This window comes from Atractosteus spatula, chromosome 3, assembly GCF_055471065.1.
Source record: "Atractosteus spatula isolate fAtrSpa1 chromosome 3, fAtrSpa1.hap1, whole genome shotgun sequence".
In the NCBI taxonomy this organism is placed as follows: Eukaryota; Metazoa; Chordata; class Actinopteri; order Semionotiformes; family Lepisosteidae; genus Atractosteus; species Atractosteus spatula.
The window spans coordinates 15,408,604-15,431,107 of NC_142708.1; the positions used below are offsets into that span (position 1 = coordinate 15,408,604).

General features: G+C 36.7%; 1 protein-coding gene across 3 annotated transcripts in view; it reads left to right on the forward strand.

Annotated features, from left to right (window-relative positions):
* Positions 1-22,504, forward strand: part of LOC148837470 (transducin-like enhancer protein 1) — a 47,255-nt gene that overhangs the window by 22,321 nt on the left and 2,430 nt on the right. For 2 of the 3 annotated variants that reach the window (XM_088910716.1, XM_088910718.1), the window contains exons 7-17: positions 3,739-3,946; positions 5,222-5,238; positions 10,717-10,833; positions 11,268-11,321; positions 12,369-12,521; positions 13,428-13,569; positions 16,901-17,091; positions 18,175-18,251; positions 18,852-19,101; positions 20,090-20,337; positions 21,440-21,587. In XM_088910716.1, coding sequence (XP_088766842.1) covers positions 3,739-3,946; positions 5,222-5,238; positions 10,717-10,833; positions 11,268-11,321; positions 12,369-12,521; positions 13,428-13,569; positions 16,901-17,091; positions 18,175-18,251; positions 18,852-19,101; positions 20,090-20,337; positions 21,440-21,587 — 1,605 coding nt within the window. The remainder of the gene's footprint in view (positions 1-3,738; positions 3,947-5,221; positions 5,239-10,716; positions 10,834-11,267; positions 11,322-12,368; positions 12,522-13,427; positions 13,570-16,900; positions 17,092-18,174; positions 18,252-18,851; positions 19,102-20,089; positions 20,338-21,439; positions 21,588-22,504) is intronic. The other variant, XM_088910717.1, reaches the window with a different exon arrangement.

Here is a 22,504-nt window from a genome sequence, read left to right on the forward strand (position 1 = left end):
GTATTGTTCTGGGATCTGACCCAGTGGTAAGAACAATGAGGGGGCATGCTCTTAAACCACAGCAGCATTTAAGCCAAGAGCAGACGTAGATGTTTGATGGTTTAGACAGCTATTTGCAGCATGAAAGATCTCCTAAGTAGGGGAAAAGTCTTGTCAGTGTATGTGTCAGAAAGGTATGATCAATTGTTTCCATATGCTTGTGATTGAACAACCTCAACTGACCTGTACCTCTGTGGAGTTTCCACACGTGTAAGCTTGTGTATACAAATGTAATGTATAGGTCCTGGAGTTTCTTGATCATGTGCTCTTCAGGGCTTCTCACTGTAGGTCAGTCATTAATCCTTCATGCATCCCTAGACATGCAGTCATTACTTAGATGTCCAGCATAATTTCTAATCTGATGATATGAAGATATTGATGCAAATCAGTAAACTTATGCAATTAAAAAGCATAAAGAAAAATTAAAAACTTTTAATTTATTGAATGAGTGCATCTATTCACCTGGTGCACAGCACATCAACAGACAGGACTTAATTTGACATAACCTGAATCACAAGATAAAAAGGAAGTCATGGAAAGCGTCAAGGAAAACTCCAGCCAAATGTATACAGTACACGCACATAACTAATAACAAAATTGCTTTTCTTATCTGTTATAGTTGGGGAAATCCAGTGCTGGCTTTTGTAACTTGGGGAATCTCATGCATCATGTACTATACGATACGTGAGTTACTGTGGCTCAGAATCTGCAGAGCATTTTGGAAAGGAGCTGGCAAGACAAAATCCATGTCTTAAATTCAGGAGCACAGACCAGGTTCAAATTGATGAAAAAATTACTAAAACATTGATTTTTGAAAACAAGAATATTGTTTTCAGGTCTGATCCCTCTATGAGGAGCCCTGAACATCCCATCTGGTTGCCTCATGAGAAGTGTCCCCTTATCTCTACCTTTGTTGGTAATATCAGTGCCTTTACCAGACGTGAACATGAGACGCAGAATGTCAGTGAAAGCCGAAGGAAAATTGTCTGCTTTCAGCTGCAAGAATCAAATGATTTAAATGAAAGTATTTCTTGAATATAAAGTGTTTTTTTTTCTTTGCCACAGTGGATATGCTTTTAGTTTGGCAAAAAGTGAATGTGAATGTTTCTAATAGACTGTTTTCATTTTTGCTGCATTACTACTAAAAGTAAAGATAAGGATTAGCAAGATTTCTTTCCCATCATACCTACATCACAGTATTGATATACAATATAAAATGTAAAGCATTGCAAGAAAACTGATAAAATCATTTTGAAGTTCTGCTTAAAATATACAATCGATTTTACCTCCGCACTGTATATGATATTATCCAGTATATCAGTGCTGAAGTATTTTACAGGCTCCTCCGACAATGCTTGGTAATTTAAATACTTTTATAATGGTAGGTTGTCTTTCTTAAGTACCCCCAGAAGTATGTTAGCTGAAAAACAAGTGCCTGGTCTTTGCCTATGCTGAGCATCTCTTGTTATAAACAGCTCTGCCCACTTGGAACTATTTTTATCAGAGCTGTGGTTAATTGCTGCCATAGAGCAGGCTTTGCTTTATGCATTGCTGGGTTTTTAAAAGAAACCGGACACAGCTCTTGATCTTTGAGCGATGATAGTAATTGCTCGTGGGGCAGACCTGTTACTTGGTTTGTTCCACACTGTTCTTATGGCAGGTGTCTCGTTTTTAATTAAGGACCAATGGACATGCTCAGTTGACCAAAGCATTATTACAGTTCTCTTAAAATATAAAAAGACCTTGGATAGAGGTGTTCCATGAAGGTTAATAGAGCTGGAGAGTGACCCAAGTACCCTCAAGTCTGATTTTCTTACACCTCTAGCTCAGTAGCTGTCTTGGGAAATCTTGAAATGTTTTAAAATGACTGACTATTTTTGTAAATGTATGGTTTAAAGTGAATAGTTTAACACTTTTTCCTCTTTATCTTAGTTTTATTCCTCAAAGAAACATGGCTCTAGCATACCAGTGTCACAAAGGTGTTGCTTTTCTGATAAGTAGGGCCTCTTGGTTCTTTTTTGTTCTTTCTTGTCAAGCCTTGAGAAAATCCCTAAACAGGTTATATCGCCACCTATGTCTAGTCCTTGCATTCTACCGAGAGTCACTTCAGTCATTGAGTTTGTTTGTGATCAGTCATTACGACAACTGATCAAAATACCACAAATATTAAATCAATATCCAGCATCCTTGTGTGTTTTTTCTAAAAAACGTACATGAGTAGAGTGCCAGTCTGTTTTGATTCCCAATGTGTATATATATAAGGAGTTGCAACTACCCTTAAGTGATTTGTTCATGCTAGGGGGTAGACCTGTGTACTGTAATAAGTAGTACCTGAAGTATCAGAATATAATCCAGCCTGTTGCATGCCATTAGGTGATGTGTGCAATAGCCAAAGGTGTGCCTTAATTCAGACTGTCAGAGCACTCTGTTGGTTTTAAACCTAGGACTATAAAGACAACCTTGTTGACAAAAGCCTTTGATCAAAGCTGGCAATTTAACATTTTAATGGGTTTGTGTCTTAGTGATATCCATTGGTGTCAAACATTTTGAAGGGAAAACTTTTATAAATACTGAAAAAAAGTTTTAAAGGAAAAGTGATGAGTACACCACAATTAAATTGAGTCCGATTTCGGCAAAATGGAAATACTTTGTTTAGAACATTAAAGGGCTGTAGTTGCAGTTCCTGACAATCTTGGTCTGACAGGAAAATAATAAAACTACTACATTACTTAACACTTTTATGATATTGGTCTAATTGGCTTAATCTTTAGCGTAGGAGATTTCATCAAGTTTAGACCAGATTATACACTGAGCAAGTGCTTTGTGCTTCCAGTTTTCAAGTGCTTTTGTATTTCATCTCTGAACAAATTTAAATCTTGAATACCTAAGTATTTGTAGAATTTTTTTTACCAGCTCTAAATAATTATTTCCAAAGATTTTCATTCTTGTTTGTACAACACCTTAGCAAAGTTTATAAGAGAATTTGCTCATATGATTTCAGTTTCTCACTATGTCAAACAGGTACTTAAATGGTACTGTTAGATGCTTGGTTTCTTTGCTTTTTGGTAGGTGGTATTTGGCTGTGACCAGCATGAAGAGGGAAAAATATAGGGAGTTAAAAATATTCCTTTATATATTCTGTACACTTTTGTTTTCTAAGTAATTCCACAGCTAGCTAGAATGTAATCGCAAGTCTATCCATTGTAAATTTGTTTTTGCTGTGAACAAGCACACAGCCATGCCTGCTTGATTAGTTATGACTGAAATTCAAGTAGTGATAGGCTCTGGGTTTAGTATAAAAGCTAAATGAATTATGAAGTGAAACGATGTAAAATCTTATAATATCTTGTTTTGTGTAATATTTCAGGAAATGTAATTTAAAGTGCATTTTAATTTTGAATCAGTATGAATTACTTGCCTATTTTAGTGAATTGTATATCTTGCATAAAAAACTGATAACATACCACTTTATAGTAGAACCTGTTGCATTTGGGAAATATATAAAGTCAACTCTTATGTTATTAACATTGTTAAAGTGTCTTCACATGCATTACAGTGTTCATACCCTAAGCATTAATGTGCTAGAGGGGATGGTAGTATATCGGATTGATTACTTGTTTTCTTCATACACTTATTGTTTTTTCTTTCTTTTTTTTCCCCTTCCTCCTGTCTCTGCCTGATCGGTGTGCATCCTCACAGCAGCAGCAGCTCCAGGCCCAGCACTTGTCTCATGGACATGGCCCCCCAGTGCCCCTCACCCCCCACCCCTCAGGCCTACATCCGCCAGGCCTGCCACACTTGGGCGGCAGTGCGGGTCTGCTGGCTCTCTCCAGTGCCCTCGGTGGGCAGCCTCACCTAACAGTCAAGGAAGACAAGAAAAACAGTCATGACCCGGAGCACCACAGAGGTGAGAGGCCAGGCAAGCTCGATTAGGACCATTTCAGTATGAACAACCACACTTGTTTTCTAATCTGCTTTGTGCTGGCTTTTTTGGGTTAAGATGCAAGAAAAAAAACACCCAGTTTTTCTGAGACATTTTTGATTGGGGGGAGGGTTGTGATTGGGTACATTGTGTGAGTGCATAAGTGGGACATTCAGTCGAGCGATGGTGAGTGATAATGTTTTGTTATAAGTTAAAGTGCAAGTTTTGTTTGCATTGAAGAGCTGAGGTCCCATTTTTAATATTTTTTAAATGTTTGTAAATTCCCTATTTCAGAAGAATTAGTTTTTCTTGAAGCGGTCTTCAGCTACTGTATTTTACCAAATGTTTGGAATTTGTCAGTCTTGAAAGTGATCAAGTTTATTAAGTTTGTCCTTAGTGTCTGCGGTCTATGCTAGAATCCTTATCTTAAGCCTTATTTCCAAAAGTTAAAACTGGGTTTTGAAGGCAATGGATTATTTGTCAATAACCTAAACCACTGATTAGGTTTTAGAATTACAAAGACTGAATCATATGTGGTTTATGCTATGTATTTGAAGTTTTTGTGAAAGGGCAGGCTGCTAAAGTTTTAAATGTTTTTTTTACAAATGATTAAATTGTATTTTTTCATATGCATTAACCAAACAACTGTATCATAGAACAATATATACACCAATGGTAATGTTACTAGTGGAAGGCTATTGTAATCTATTTCTCATAGACGTATGGTGGGTAGTGTTTCTGAAAGGGACAGGGCCTCACTTGTAACCTGTCGTTAATTACCTTTACATCCTTTCTGCTTCATACTTTGGCTGTGGTCTATGTACAAGTGGTAATAATGGAAAGATTGCTAAATATGTCGCAGTAGTATACAAACATCTGTGTATAATGCCAACAGGTTATGCGATCCATGCCAAGTGCCCAGTTATCCTACATCATGAACGTCTTTCCTGCAATAATTGACATGCTGTTGCACTTACTTTATTTTGAAACAGATTAAACAATAATTTATTCAGCTATTGCTGCAAAGGGGCAAGGGTTAGTTTGAGAGACTGTAACTATATTGTTACTAAATAAGTGTAAAAAATTTTCAGGAAATTGCTGTATTAGGAATGTGCAATGATTTCTGTTAATAAAATCTGCTTAAAAACTTGAATTCGCCTGTGTTTTTCTAATTTCTTTTTTTCTTTGTTTTCATTTCTGTTTTTGCACCTTGTTACTGATCGGCCATGTTTGTGCATTTCTTGGTAACTGCGGAAACAGAGAGAGAACCAAGCACAGTAAGTACATTTGCTTTACTGCTAACTAATTTTAATGAACCTATTTGGCAACAGCAAGCAGTTTCTTTAAGAAACCTCAAAAAGATGTTTTTGTTTTTAATGAAATCGAAATGTGCATGATGGCATCGCTTAGTTTTCTCACTTGGAAAGGAAAAGGTTTCGTCTAGCATTTTACTGCTAGATTAAAATTCTTGCAAATTGTATATTGTCCAGATACTCTTGCGCATATATATCGTCCAGATGTTAAAGCACACAGTGGAAAAGAAGTTTTGATTTGTAATAGGTAAATGGGGATGTTAATGAAAACTGGTAAGTGTTCTACACTAAACCACTATGAACAGTGCTTTTGTTTACATCAATCTAGACCTGAACATTAATAATTGCGCCTGTGTGAACGATCCTAATCAGAATTTCCAGTATTGGGATGTTCTACTAGTTCAGGTGTTCCAGTAACATGTTGCCTTATGTTTGTATCTTAGTGGTTTAGGTAGCAGTGTTATATGAAAAATAAACTGGTTACAGTTAACAGCTGCTAGTTCTTGATTTTGCTCTTTTGTGTTGATTTTTAACTTCCTTTTGACATAGGCAAGTTAATATGTGATGCATTTTTAATTTAAATATAGTGTTGATGGGTTTTTTACATTTTCTGTGGAATCTTTCTCTTCCTGATCTGGTTTGTACTCCGATTAGGCAAAACATTGATGTCTCTTGCAACAATACAGAATCATTATTTAATCTCCTTCCTTGAAGTTACTGTAACTTTGTGTACAGTCATCTACCCTCTTTCAGGCTCCATGTTAAACAGTAGTAGGTCCAAGACTTTCACAAAACTATAGTCATGGTTCAAAATTCTGAAAGCTGCAGCTTTCAATTGAAAGGAAATGTCCACTTGGTTCAAGTGGTAGTAGTTCTTTAGGCTGAACTGAGAAAAATACAGGTAAGGTGTATCTGCTTTAAAAAAATGAAATTTTCTGATAGTCAAAAATAAAGGGTACATTATTATATTAGGTGCCTGTGAGTACAATTGCCCTTCATGGTGTAATATTTAGCGGTACAGCTGCTCTGTATTTAGCTTAAAAATGTTTCGAGAACACATTTCATCAAGTTAAACAGAACAGCAAGCACAAGATTTCGAAAATGGCAAGCAGTCATTAAAGATCACTAAGTTGGTCTCTAGGTAAAACTGAGTAGTATTTTTGTATCTATGTAAGTAAATCTCTAAAGTTGTAAAATCAAGTTGCACACCCCTTACATATTGATTTTAAAATAAAGAAAAAAAATCCTCTTTTTTTTGCTTCTTTAAGTAGGGGATAGTTTACAATAGTCTTGATGCCCATGTTTATCTCCAGAGGGTTTAGTGACAACATCTGTCACCTATTCATTTGTCTCACCTACTGTTTTCATAGCAAACAGATCTTTGAAATGCAAATGCCCTCAACCATGTTACGCTTATCATAAACATTTGTGGGTTAATGTGGAGTTCAGCTCTATTGTGTCGTAAAATCGGGGCAAAGGGGGGAAAAAAGTGAACAGTGAAAGGTCATGTCTTGGAGGAAAAGGACAGCCAGCCAGGATTTGCAAGTATTTAGCAGCTAAATGCTGATAACACTTTGTTTCTGAAGCCATTTAATTTGCTTATTTCAAAGCAGATGTATTTATTTTAACAACCCCCTCACTTTGCTTGTCCCCACCCACCAAAGGCACTTAGTTTTGAAACGCACTGTTGGAGAGATGTACTTTAAAGGAGCTCTTCACATGGAATTCCCAAAGCAACCTCTGAAGTTTACATGGTAGTGTTCAAGAAATCGCACTGGATATTGATGTCAGAAGTTGCAGTGATTTTTATTCTTGCTTAGTGACTGTGGAACCATTTGTTTGTTAGTTTTACTATAGCATGTTAACATTAAATGGGAGCTCCTTGTTCACCTCTTACTGAACCCCCTTGTGTACATGTGGGGTAAATGAAGGCCTTCCTCTGTAGCTCAAAAGAGATGTAGCATATGCAGTATATTAGCAATTCATTACTCCACACATCTTCAAAGACTTGCACGTCAAAATTCTCAGAACATTGATGACAGTGTCAATTCAATTTTTTAATGTGGTTTGATCCACCAATTTGTTAAATCTGCAGTAAATATCTATATCCTGCTAAGACATTCCTCATATACCAGTGGAAACTGCTTGTAATGTAATAATAAGCAATGTAAAATATATTGGTCACTAAAGAAAACAAAATCATAATCAAATGTATGTGACCTAAAAAATCCCCAGTCAAGTGCTGTACATGAGTATCTTAATTTGCAACAGGTGCAGTGTTAAATCAACACATTGTTACAAGGGCTTAATGATTATCTAATTGTTTAAATGTGCAGTGTTCCACATTATTAGTCAACAGTGCAAGTTCACTGGAGCAGAAAGTGCATTATGCCTGGATCTAGCTATTCAAGATAAATGAGGTCTGAGGATCTCCCAGTGTTTTTCCCAGACAAGCATGCATCGCTTCCTAAGAAATATTGCTCTCCAAGGGACACCTGGAAACAAAGCTTAGGACACCTATCTGACTAACAGTCATTATATCTACATGAAGTACTTCAGTTCACATGCTCTGTAGTCATGAATGTTTTGCTCATTTGTGGCACTGGTTTATTTTATTTTTAAAAACCTGTTGACTCAGTCAGAGTAATAGTGCAGTATATACATATTTCATTCTTTGAGAGAGGTTTTCCCCAACTTTAAATTTAATGTTTTTTTCTCTTTTGTAGGTGTTCAGATCTGCAGATTTTAGTTTTTAGCATATGCTCAAATGTGTTCACTGTGAAACAGTAAATCACTGCAGTTTGTAAATAGACCAACAGACCTCATACTAGTGTTGTTAACTTAACATCCCCTTGTGTATTTCTTAAAAGCATACTGGCATGATTACAAAATAATGCAGCTAATAAGAAAATCCGTAAAATAGTGGTTAGGAACATAAGGTACAGGTTCGTTCTTCAACCTGTTTGCAGAGGCTTTACATTATAGAACAAGGTTTGTAAAGCACTACAGTAATTGTCAAAACACTTCCTAATTACATTGCTGAATGTGATGTAAGAAAAGGATATTTGATTAATATGCTTTGTTGCTCCCTTTCCAAAGACTTTTTGGTCAATAATATTATATTTACTTATACCAATCTAGAGTATTATACCATAGTACCTGAAAAGGTTGGAAAATGTATTCACAGGGATATAAACAATCTAATTGAAATTCAGTTTGCTCTGAATTTAAACTATTTGTTACATGTAGCCAGTTCACCTCCCTGTAAGACTGACATCAAATCCAATTTTTTTGTCTTTTGAAAAAAGAGGAATCATTTTATGAAGCCATGCTTGTTATGATAAAAAAACAATTCTCTGTTGTCGGCAACATAGAGAAAAGGGTAGCCATGATTAAAAATGAATCAGTTGGCAGCCAGTGGAAATGTCATTGACGATAATCGCCTTAATTGAACTACTACAAGATAACATGATGTTCAGTAAAAGTTTTTAAAGTGCACTGAAGTACAAGTTAACCTGAATATCATTCAAGTGCAGAAAAAAATTAAATTTGGCTTTCACTTTTCAGGAAGAAAGTGCTTTCAAAATCCTAAAAAAATGTTTTCTTACTGAGTATTGTATTCAAGCCCTGTAAATAAAACAGTTAATGTGAAATGTTGTGTCCTGGGTTGATGTGCCTCCGGCATCAACCAGTTGTAAAGGTTATGCTGTGAGTTACTTTAGATTAAATTTCATTGGGGTCTTGTCCGTTTGCTTGCAAGAGCCCCCTGGCACTTTCTTCAGCTTGACTGGCTGTAAATGAAAGACAGCTTAGTATTTGGCTGCAAGGGCTGTCCCTGAAGTAGACAGGAGCTGACAGGAGAAAATTTGAAGTGCTTGTGCTTGATGTGTTTTTATTTTACTCCACAGGAACTGAACATCGTCCTTCTTTAAGACCAGTGAAAAAGATTACCCTTGCTCTCCATGTCTCTTGAAAACCCTTAATTTCCCCAGGATGAGTGTTGCATTTGTAGTCTGGGAAGATCAGATAGCTCTGAAAATGTCTGTCTTTCCCCACTTTCCTTAAAGTGAATGGTAAAGCGTTTACCTCTTGTCAGCTAGCTATAGCAGTAAACAAAATGGCAGCAGCACTGTAAAAACATGGTGTAGGCATATTCTGGTACTCTGATTTATCTTTTGTTTTGAACAATTTTCTTTTTCCAAATGAGGGTTTAGCCGAGCCTTGTGAAAGGGTTTTTTTTCACAGAAATTATTCAGCATTGTTCCTAGTATTTAACACATCACTGAACAAATTGCCCCCTTGGATATGCTAATCCTGTGTTTAAAAGAACTCATTGTAACATGTTTTAATACTTTAGCTGGAGGGGAGATGGGAATCTAAGACGCGTAAAATTATCATGTGACCTGAAAAACATCAAAATTGCTTGTATTTTGCGGGTCAGTGGTTTATTTTGTGAGATCTTTTAAATAATTTACCCTGTGTGGCTTGACATGAAAGCACTGCCTGAGACAGCCCTTTACTTCATCCCTCGATTTGCTTGTTTATTAATGTCTTTGTGGATATTGATGCACATTTCATTGTCAAACATTTTAAAATCTATTTTACATAATGATTTGATGCTAATCCCCACAGAAAGAATTAATTCAAAAGCCTTGAACAATAAATCTGATTCCATTAACTAATACTCTTTCTACAATGATACAGTGAATGTCCTGATGAGTTACTGTTCTATAGGGAATTAGTGGTTCTGATTTTTGCTGTTTTTTTAAATGATTTATCTGAAAAACAAATCCCTTCGGTAAACACAAGCAGACCAGTTTGTATTTTTCACACTTATTTTTATGAACCTTTAGAAAATACCGAGGAAATACATGACAGGATATACAGTTCCAATGAGAAAAAAAAACACTTTTGTTTGCCATAACACTTTATAATGTGTCTTACCTCACATTAATAGTTTTATGCTATTAAATATAATCTCATAATTAAAATCCTTTGTGTTGTAGTGTTCGGAGGTTTGAATTTATATGCTTATAGTATAATAAAAATCCTTACATGAAGAATATGGCAAAACTATGCAAAGAATGTTCATGAATATTGTATGAAATCTGTTGTTCCCCAAGCGCATTGATTGTTTGAATAGAAGACAAGTGAATGGTGACTGATGATGGACTTTGAACCCTGTTGGCTTCACAGTGAATAACACAGACCCCCTGATTAAAATGCATGGAGTGCTATCAGTGTTTCTCTTTGAAGTCTTTGATGATGGGTTGAATTATAGAGGAATGAAAGGCTAGGCCTGATGATGGGCTGAATTATAGGGGAATGAAAAGAAATGTTGGTGTCGTGTTTCGCTGAAGCTTATTGCATCCTCTTTAAAAAAAGAAAGAGTTAATGTACAAATTGTTTTCAAACAACACTGACCTTTATCTTCTCTTCTAGAGTAACTCCTTGCTGGTTCCCGAGAGCCTGCGGGGCTCAGACAAACGTCGAAATGGACCAGAGTTTTCTAATGATATGAAGAAAAGGAAAGTTGATGACAAGGATTCCAGCCATTATGTAAGAAATGAGTAATTTTCAATATAAAATATACTGTATCCAATAAGCTCAGTTCATTGAACAACTTACTAAAAAAAGATCATTTTGTGTGCTGCTGTTTTTTAACTGACATTTTATCAGCTGTGTGTAGTGCCAAGGCATGTAATAAAATACATCGACTGCAATGTTTTCCAGGATAAAAAAAGGATTAATAAAGTTTTGGATCTCAAATACAATCACATTCATAGCTTATAGTTAGTGTAAAATTTTAAATATTTGAATTGTAAATATTACATTGCAATGTAGTAAAATACTGATGATGATCTTGATATAGATGTACTGACAAAAAGGACTTTCTTTAGCTTTAAGTGCTATAAAGCACTACAGATAGTAAAGCTTTGCCAACTGTTAGTGTTGCTGGCTCGTCTGTGCATAACAAAATCCTCTATTTACAGGACAGTGATGGAGACAAAAGTGATGACAACTTGGTAGTTGATGTTTCCAATGAGGTTTGTTGCTTAATTTTAGAGGAATTTATTTCTAACTTTGCTTAGAAGGCTGTTATGCTTTTCCTTCAACATGAGATCCCCTCTGGGGCACTTGAGTTTGGTATTTAAACACCTTTCACTGCCAGCTCCTGGTTAGCAGCCAGGCTTTGCTACTGGCAGCAAAAAATTGTTAATTTACTCTAACACTTGCCCCTTTAGAACATAGAGAATTGCCCTGTATGAGAGGAAAGTGACCTCTGAGATAGGGGGCATCAGTGTGGATTGCTGTTAAATCTCTTGCTTCACTCCCAGTCTGGTAGCTGAATTGGGAATGTGAACTCATGACCTGTCAGTGCTAAGGAAACCATAAAGTCATCACAGTGACTGCTTTGTTTGGTAATTGTTTTTGTCAAAAACGTCAGTTTAGCTGTTATTCCAAAGTTGCATTAAATTTTACTATGTCATCTGGGTTATTTTAACAGCTGTCTTCACATAACTTTTTTGAGAATAATTTATAATTGAAATGGAAAGTAACAAAAGCTAAATATTGTAATGTATGACATTTTAAAAGAAACCCATTTACAGAATGTAATGCCTATATAAGTTTTTGCAGATGAGCTTGCAGATGGTTAGATGTAAAATAGATGAGGTTTACTGGGAAATTCATTGCTGCTTATATGTACCATAACTAATTTGAACACTGATTAAACCATAAGCACTTCACTGAGCTCTGCCCTAGTTGAACTCTGAAAAATGTGAAAGTCTATACCTTTTTGCAAAGAGTTTGTGTATATGTGAAATAGCAGCTGTATTGACAGTTTGAAGAAGTATTTAAATTGTTTCAACTTCTCTAAATACAAATGTTCTTTGCATCTGTTTCTTTAGTAATTGGCGACTTGAAAACAAAATTATGGCTGGAAAAGCAAGGTGGAAAGGGCTTATATGCAGTAGTTTACCACTGAAATTGTTTTCAGAAGTCTATAAACATTTTTGTTTGGGTCAAGCTGAACTGTTGGAAGTGACATTTCCCCTATGTGTAAACTTGTGTTTAACGCTTTGTCCCTCTAGGACCCTGCTTCACCACGTGGCACTCCTGCTCACTCCCCGCGTGAGAATGGATTAGAAAAAACTCGCCTGCTGAAGAAAGATGCCTCCAGTAGCCCAGCCTCTACTGCATCCTCTGGCAGTTCCTCTTCTCTCAAGTCTAAAGAGATGAGCATGGTACGTAGTGACAAGTCCATAGGACTCTGCAGTGGGATCTGAGAGCTTTGCAGCTCCTGCTCATTGGTCATATGGTTGGTCCAGGTCATTGGTCTGGTTCATGGCCCGGGGTACATACATGTTATACTGTACATGCACCCATTATAAAGGCTTCAGGTCTTGATATCTCTTCCATTTCTCCATCTTAACTCAATACCAATGTGATGAAAAATTAGCTTGACAGCAAATTACTGGAGCTTTGGGGGATTTTTGCATTTGAAATAGTGTCACATTTCACATTTGTATTGTCTACTATTTGTCTTAAGATCATTCTTTAATCTGTTTGTAATAACTTGCGCATTGCATCAACTATGCATTTAAATGGAAAAGTCACGCGATGTTGGAGAAATCCAGCAATTGTTTCCCACTTTACAGTTAGAGAGAAAGAAGTTTACATGTAATATATGCTTGAAAATCAGCATTAAGTCATATATGGGATATTTAGGATATTTAATGATTTCAGATTTAAGAGCACAATTTTCAATGTCAGTTTTTAGTGTGACCAACAGTAATATACATTTCTGCATTTTTAAATGTGCTGCTTGACACTTTGGACGTTAACCCTTTGAAAGTTGCAATCAAGTGGAATCCTGATAATGCCTAACACATAAAGAATACTTTTAAGATTTAGATGCATGGTAATTACATTATTACATTACTATTTTGTCCTTGTTAGAAGTTTAGCAATAAAACAAATATCTGCCTTTTTTCTCCCTAAGCCTTCAAGTTAATGCTATTAGCAATGTGTGGTTTTGTGAGGATTTGGCAGTATTTATTGTATCCCATGCCCAGCAGCCAAGCTGCTGATATGATGAATTGTATAATATGGATAAAGACCAACTATTTTTACTTGTTCAATGATAACAGCACGAAAAGGCCAGCACGCCTGTGCTGAAATCCAGTACACCAACTCCTCGTGCAGACATGCCAACTCCAGGAACCAGTGCCACTCCTGGCCTGCGACCCAGTCTTTCCAAGCCTCCCTCTATGGAACTGGCCAACCAATCTGGTAAGCCATAAAGTGCTTTTCAATATGTTGCACACAGTGATGGTATTTTCACCATTGAATTAATAATGATTGTTAGCATTTGTATAACATTTCTCATCCCAAATGATCCCAGAGAGCTTCTTGTATGGGAGTGGACCCACGTAAGTGCAGCACCTACCTGCATGACTGCCATTGTGTGCCAGAAAACCCACTACACAGCAGAGGAGAAGGAAAATGACAAATTAATTAAGACAGAAATGTAGAAATTCTACAGTTCCAAAGTGGACTTCAGTCAGAACTGAACTTACCCACAGGTAACATCTCTGCTCTCACGGATAGTGCCTGGGGACATTTACTGACCAAATAGTTACTACATTGGTTTAGTATCTGAAGGACAGCACATCCTACAGCACCTTGTCCCTTGGCACTGTGCTGGGTTGTTGGGTTGGAAATTTTTTGTCTGGATAGAAGACTTACTAATTGTCCAAAAGCTGTATGTTGAAGTCCTGCAGCACCAGAAGACCTGAAAGTTGATGTATAGATCAAATTTAGTCAAGAATAATTTAGGTCATTAGGAGCTCAGTTCGAATGAAATATTGCAGACACACCTGTCTAAAATTACAATTGAACTGCAGTGGTTTACAAAAATCAGTCTGTCTGTACATGGGGTGGCCGTTCCTGTCCTTGCCATAGACAGAGCAAAAATCGAACAAATGTTAAAGACAACCTTAAACTCATCAATTTGTAAAGACCAAGAACAGTTTTGATCAATTTAGTAGGTCAGTTGGTTCACTTAAATTAGCAATCGCAAGCTGTAGTTCCTACGAGCTCAGGCTGTTGGCATTTTCTTGATCTAAATTGGTAGATTTAATTTACTCTTTGAATTGCCTTGAAATTTGAACGCATTCACCTGCTTATGTGGTCCAAGTTTCAAATTGGAAGATTTAAAATGACCCATAAACCAGACTGTGGCTCCCCAGGACCAGATTTGACCATCTCAGTGGTCATGAATCAAACTCTCATGATAAGAATTGATCATTTTAAATTGTCAGTACTACATCAATAAGTAAATGTAGTTAGGTAACACACTTTCTAATCTCAATGGAACTTTCTAGTCTGAGATCACTTGGGTTATAACTGCCAGTCCTCCATGTTATTTCACAAATTGATACTGAGAGGTTTTATCTATGCAATTATATAGTCACCATCACTGAATGATTAAGTTAATTAAATCTCAGTGTGCAGCCAGTGTTTGGCTTCTCCTGAGATAATGTGGGACTATTTCTATATATGTGTTTAGCGATTTTAAATGGGTAGAGTTATGTCCCATGTTAACAGCCACTTAGCTTACAATGGTGTTCTTGAGGGGACTTGTGGTAAACCAATGAGCTTGGAGAGGAAATTTCAGTCGTGAAGAATTTTCCACTTAAGGTAAGGAATGTTTTTATGTGCGCATGTTTACAAGGTTTACTTCAAACCCTTATTGGGACATTTGTGAATGAGAGAGCTTATCTCGATTTGCAATTTATTTATTCTCAAGGGAGAAAATCTGAATGCTGACCATTTCCTCCTTATGTTGCAGCTTTTCTCTGTACTTTGATAGTTGAAAATGATATATATTGTGATAATATGATATGGACGTTTGTGAGTTACTCAGTAAAAAATTAAAAAAATATTTAGGATATATTGTTCTACTACAGGTGAAATGTATAATCCCGTATAGTACATTTATTGGTATAGGCATACTCCCCATTTACATTGGGATAGGTTTTGGTGCCCAAGGTATCAATCATGATGTAATTTATGGGACTCACCTGTCTATACAGGCGTGTGGAATGTAAGAAGACCTCTACAGAGCCCTGAATGTTGAAATGGTTTGCTAGTTTGATAGTTATACCCATATATATAATATAATAAACTTATATATCTCTATATGACTTTTAATTGGTCCCTTATTGAGAGATGAAGAAATACAGAAACCACTTAAGCAAGTTCTGGAGAGATTGGATGGACTTGTGTAAAAGAAATGTGGCACACACATTAACAGCAAGGGATTTTGGAAACCAAAGCCTGCAGGTTAACAGATCTCATAAAGCAAGAATTCAGTTAAATCAATCAATTAGTAAGAGCTCCTTTGGAACAATATATGAAGGACACAGGGGTCATCCTGGATCACGGTTAAAAGCCACTACAGTAGACCACACTCCCATCCTGCATGGAATTGTCATTCAAGTTGTAATTACTGCCTCTTCTGTGCCTTCCCAGACTATCCGCTGGCTATTGTGTCAGAGGAATGGCCGCAAACATTATTAAAGCATCCAGTTAGAATTGATTTTTTTAGAAAAAATTTAGAATATATTTTAATCTGTTTTTTTTTCTTTTAAAAATTTAGAGCTTGAATATTGGATTTGTATCCACTCATCATTTTACCTCCTACCTCTGGTTGTTTAATAAAAAAAAACTGAGGACAGTATATACCACTAATTATGCTGAGTTTAATGATGTAATATTGAATTCTAACCAAAGATAATCCGTATCTGAGTGATTGTCCAATCCCAACTTTGAGCTCAAAGTCGATTTTCACAGTTCGTTTCCTGTTTTTAATAAGATACAGGAAATAATGCCTAAGAGGACAAGTGCTGTTTACTACATATGCACAGAATGATAGCAAGCTTAGGGGCCTGATCCAACACACTTACAGTCTTGCATATATTTTGTAATATTAACATGGTGAAAAAGGGCATTGTAAGCCCTAAATCAACACCTAGAGGCTGTAATTATTTTTGAACCACTGCCTTAAGGCCGTATATGTTTAGTAAATATAAATGTTACAAAAATACTATGTAGTATATTAAGACACTTCAAATATGATACAGATTTTCTTTATACAATTGTGAGTGTAGTATTGAGGGACTTGGATAGCTTTAATGTAACAAATGCAATTTTTCCTGTTGTGACATAGTACGGCTCTTTTCTTTAAATTCAAGGAAAGAAACTAACCATTTTGAAATACCATTGAGGTACCATTTTGAAATTGATGCACATTTTCTCTTGTTTGCTATAGTACATTTACTTTAAGTCCTTAATACTTAACTTAATGCCTTGTTATACTTCTGAGTTTTAAGCATTATGGTTGTGCAAATAAAATCCATTTAGCCACTACTCTAAATACCACAGTAGTACTGTGCATTATGCACATAAGTCAACACTCCTTCTCTTATGGTGCAGTTCTATCTTTGTACTCCAGGGTTTGGCACAGTGCCTTGTATACACACCCATGAACCTGTCTTTTAGACCATGGAGCTTTTGTGTTTTGTTAATATGTTCGTCACCAGTTTTGAATTGCTTTCAGCTGCTGGTCTGCGAACTCCCCTGGCAGTGCCAGGTCCTTATCCGGGCCCCTTTGGGATGATGCCCCATTCTGGGATGAACGGGGAGCTGACCAGTCCCGGAGCTGCTTACGCCAGCCTCCACAACATGTCACCTCAGATGAGCGCTGCTGCCGCTGCTGCTGCGGTCGTGGCCTACGGACGTTCCCCCATGGTAAATCACTTTGTCAGGAGAACGTCTGTGTCGCAACAAAGTTCTTGTGGACTTGATATGCACCATTTTAGTATTAAGCTGCTTCCGATTTATACATCTTTTTTTCTTTTCCTGCAACAACATCACTTCTTTTTTTTTTTTTTACACGTTAGATTGATAAAAGGTGATTCACTGCCATAGTTCTGCTATAGACTATATTGGCAAAAGTAAAGATGAAACAATAGTGAACATTTTTCTAGAGCTCAGCAGTATACAGTAATACTTATGCATATAACACTGCAAAGAATAGCCACCTACAATGTAGATCTTTTTTTTATGAGATACATCTAGAAATGAATGCTTTTGGCCTGCAGAACATATCATTTAAAGGTTTTGTAACATTATACAAATTATAGAAAAATATTTAAATGTACCCTTAACTCCTGTTGGAAGAACAAATACCTTTATGATTAACAGCAGTTGTAGTACAATTTACTAAGCTGAAGAAATAATATGTGTACTAGTTTACCCTAGCTAATTTTTTCTTCATTTATTCATTTTTGTAGTTTGTCTATGAAATATATTAATGCACTAATTGAAAATGATTTGCAATTGAACAGTATTCAGTATACCAAGTCATTTTTATGTCAACCAGAATCATCTAGTAGATTTTTATTAAGTGTCTAAAAACTGGAAACAAAATCAAGTCCTATAAATTTAAACAACGTGTAAGGTTTGGGATACCTAAGTTTCCTGTTGCAGATTTGTAACTTGTACAGTTTTATTTTGCATATTAAACTGGTTTCCTTAACAACAGCAACAACAAAAAAAAAACACATTTGTGAAACTTCCATATTTAAATATGACGTGTAAAATTACAGTTTTGCCTATAGCATGTTAGTTTTAGAATACATGAATTATTCATCACTGGAAATGACTAAGTAGGATAAAAGCTTTATACAAATAATTATTTCCCACTTTATTTTACTTGGCTTAAAAAATACATGCACAAAAGGAAAAAAATAATAGTCCACAATATTTCCTATTAGCTGTTTAAAACAGGGATATTGTACGTGTCATAACCTAGCTTTGTTTTGATTGTAGGTTGGGTTTGACCCACATCCTCCTATGCGAGTACCAGGAATGCCTCCCAATTTGGCAGGAATCCCTGGAGGAAAACCGTGAGTGATCTTCGTTATCACAAAACAAACACCGGCTGTATTTTTAGGTCTTTGTTTACAACTGTACTGTGGTTTAATGAAGACCTGCAGGTAAAGCACCTGTATATCCGGGCTTTCCAAGTTGATTGCAACCAATCTCAATGATGTCTGGGTTTGTCCAGGATATTAAAACAAACTGGATCTGGTACAGTGTAAAAGTGAAATCAGGAGCAGCTAAATACCAAGTATCCTTCATACATGGGTTTTCTAATAATTTAAGCACTTTTTTTGTATTGAGTTGAAGGAAAAAAGGCCCTCTTCTAAATTTTTTCTCATGCTTATCAAATATTGCTACTGCATTTGAAAAAGTGGAAAGCTATGATTCCTACATCTTGAACATAAATGCTTTTGTTGATTTGTTGATTGTTGTTTTCTCTGGGGTGCTTTGTTTGCCTGTTTACTTTTTATTTCTTGGTTTTGTACTAATTGAACTGCTGAAGAAACAAAACACCTTTTTTTTTGCTGAGGTGAAGTTCTAAAAGGAAAATGTAGAAAAGAAAATCTCTTGCATAACTCTGACCGACCTCTGTAGCTCATATTCCTAACGGACATTTTCCTCAGTGCGTACTCCTTCCACGTCACTGCTGACGGCCAGATGCAGCCCGTCCCCTTCCCTCCCGACGCTCTGATTGGCCCAGGGATCCCGCGGCATGCCCGACAGATCAACACCCTGAGTCACGGAGAGGTGGTGTGCGCCGTTACCATCAGCAACCCCACCAGACACGTGTACACCGGCGGCAAGGGCTGTGTGAAGGTCTGGGACATCAGCCAGCCGGGCAACAAGAGCCCAGTGTCTCAGCTGGACTGTTTGGTAAGTGAAAGGGACCTTCTGTTCTGGGCCAGTCACTTTGTGAAGACTTAACCAGGAAACGGCAATCACAGCCTGGGTGGTACAGCACATCATTCAAAAAAAAGGAAGTGCGACTGAAGGCCATTTCCTTTGTTAGCACAAATGGCTGCCATTCTCACTTTGCTCTGTCTTTATGTGGGTATGTTTGTAATAAAAATAGGCACTGTAGAAATAGTTTCCTCTGATTGACTTTCCGAGGTTAAATTTAAAATGCCGTATAGCAGTGTTGGCATCTGTCACTATGAATATTCCTAGAGATGTAAATCTCTCTAGTTAGTATTGCTTAGTGTCCTTGTTGAGTCTTAGCGGTATACCACAATGGTTTTAGCTCTGACTGTTATTTGTATAAGTGATTAGAGCTTGTCCTTTATAATCCTTAGCCTGTTTGCGGCATTGTATTGTAAAATGCACTTAAACTTTTGTTATATTTATTAATTGTAGCTCTCCACTTGTTTGCATTTATACAGGCAAGTACAACAACACAAGAAAGCTTGCTCTGTAAAGATCACATGGATGGAAATTTCAGGACAATAATCTTGGGAAGAAGCAGATTTTCTGCCTAGAAATAGTGGTTTTCAGAATTTTGAGAACTTTAGTTCAAGTATCTGCTCTTTAGAGCAATGCTCCAGATAGCTAGCAACAATTGACCTGTCTTAGCAGGTTAAAAACAAATACAGTGCCATATATTGTATGCTTTTTGAAAAAGCCTATTTAAATGCCATTCTTTTTTTCATAGCCAAAATATAAATTTTGGTAGTGTTTATACATGTATATTTTCAGTATTACTGGCAATGATGGGGATGGATGATTTCAGGCTAGAAAGAGTTCTCCAGGAAAAGGAGCACTAGGCGAGTTTCTCATAGTGAGATTTCTGTATATGCCCCCCTCAATATCCCGTTGTCCCCTATTTTATATTTTCTTTTTTCCTTTTGGGGGGGTTACCATGCAGAACAGGGACAACTACATCCGCTCCTGTAAATTATTGCCAGATGGCTGCACCCTGATTGTTGGTGGGGAGGCCAGTACATTATCCATCTGGGATCTGGCAGCTCCTACCCCGCGCATTAAGGCTGAGCTGACGTCCTCGGCTCCCGCCTGCTATGCACTGGCCATCAGTCCCGACTCAAAGGTCTGCTTCTCCTGCTGCAGTGATGGCAACATCGCAGTGTGGGACCTGCACAACCAGACTCTGGTCAGGTGAGGCCTGCTCCCTCATAATACATAGATCTCCCTCAGAAACACATATACAGTAATCATTCGTTATATGCAATTCCAGCTCTATCCAGTATTCTGAATTTTTTCTAGGATGCTTATTAATTTTAACAACTCTTGTTTTATTACCTGCTGAATAGCGTTAAAATTACTAATTTATTTTAACAATCTGGAAATCTCAACCCAAGGATTAACAAATTAAATTGTTAATTATATAAAGACGAAATGATTGGTCTCCAGTGGAATATTCAGCTCAAGTAGCAATTTGTCTGATGAGCCGAGTGTCTGAGACAGTCCCCAGTTAAGAGTCCCAGTTGTAATGAGTTGCCAACCTCAGCTGGAGATCTACAGGAGTGAGAAATTGACATCTTGCTTCCTAGTGCTGAGGGAGCAAATGTCATGAGTTTGAATCTCATCTCGTTGTGCCTATACTATACACAAGCCCCGAGGGGGGAGAGGCAACTTGGATGGATCTGAATTCTCCAATGCTCCATAAATTAGCATGGGTGGGTTGAAACGGAAACTGAGTAATCAGTGAGATAGGGTGATATTCTTATTGTGTGTATGTGTGGGTTGAACTCCAAGATAAATTCAACATTCTCAGTGTGTTGTGAAAAAAACTGGTAGAGACAAAGGAGGTGTGTGTTTAGGAGGAGGAGGAGGTACTTAACTAAATTGTTAAAGGTTTAAAGGTGTTTATCATCCTGATGCATGCCGAAAGACTATTTTTAGATTTCTCATCCTGTCCAAAGATGATCATCCTTGTTGTTAATTAGTCAGAGATCTTGAAGGGTTTTAATGTTGAACCTTGAGGTTTACAAACAATAACTTTAAAACAAACTGGAATCAGTGAGATGTTTTATTTTGCCAGCTGCATCCTGGTTTGCTTTCTTTCCACCTGGGAAATGTTTACATAATATAAGCAGACTTCACGTTACACCAAAATTTGTTTATCCAAATGCTTCACCAGACATTGGAAAAAAAAATAAAAAGATGCGTTTATATGGGGTCCAAAACTAACAAAATTATTGTGTTTGCTTTCGGCTTGGTCAGGAAATCTTTATTCATCTCTTATTTATTTTATCAGGCAATTCCAGGGCCACACGGATGGAGCCAGCTGTATTGATATTTCCAATGACGGCACCAAGCTGTGGACGGGAGGCCTGGACAACACAGTGAGGTCCTGGGACCTGAGAGAAGGCAGACAGCTACAGCAGCACGATTTCACTTCACAGGTGAGCTGGAGAATACAGACCGGTATTGAGTCAGAGCAATATTCTGATAAGTAAAACCGCTTCCCTGAAACTTTTAAGTATTTATCTTTGTGTATCCTATTAGACTGTTGGTTTTATTTTTTTAAAAAGCTCAGTTTTATTAAAATGCATTTCTAGATTTAGTCTTTCCCATTGTTCTCACATTATAAATACAACAAATGTTGTGCTACTTTCCTGAGCTGAAAAACATCTTTTTGTTAATTGTAAATTATCCATACACACAGTTAAAAATGATTCAAGAGATCTGTTGGGAGCATTCCATGTTTTACATAAGACACAAAAAATGTTGTACTTATTGTAAGCATACTGTATATAATTTTCAAATCATTACCTTACATTAAAAATGCATTCAAATATATTTTTCTAAAAAATGGTACATTTAAATAGATGTATAACCAATTAAACAGCTAGAAACTCACTTCAATTCAAAGTTCTGACTACTGTAAAAGAAAATGCAGAGGAGACTCAAAGTAAGTTGTTAGAAACTGGTTTCAGAAAGTGTTCAAGGGAATTTATCAAAATATAATCTCTTAAGTAATTCATCCAAACCAGCACCAGTGACTAATCTACTAATTAATTAGAACTGCAGTTTTATGTTGACAATCTTGTATAGCTGGGTCACTTAGCTACTTGTGAAAAGTGAAGCAGTTTAAATGGCAGTGCATAAGGTATTCCAGGCTTTACATCATATACCATGAAACCTGATAAAATTGATTTTTAAAAATGGAAATAAAGAAACTCACATCAAATGACAGTAACAATCTGCTTGGTGTGGAATCAGCATGAATGTCTTTGTCCCTAAGCATAAAAAGGTTACAAAAACAGGAAGGCATACAGCCCACTTAACCTGTTTGTTTTCTAGTTGCTAATTGATCCAA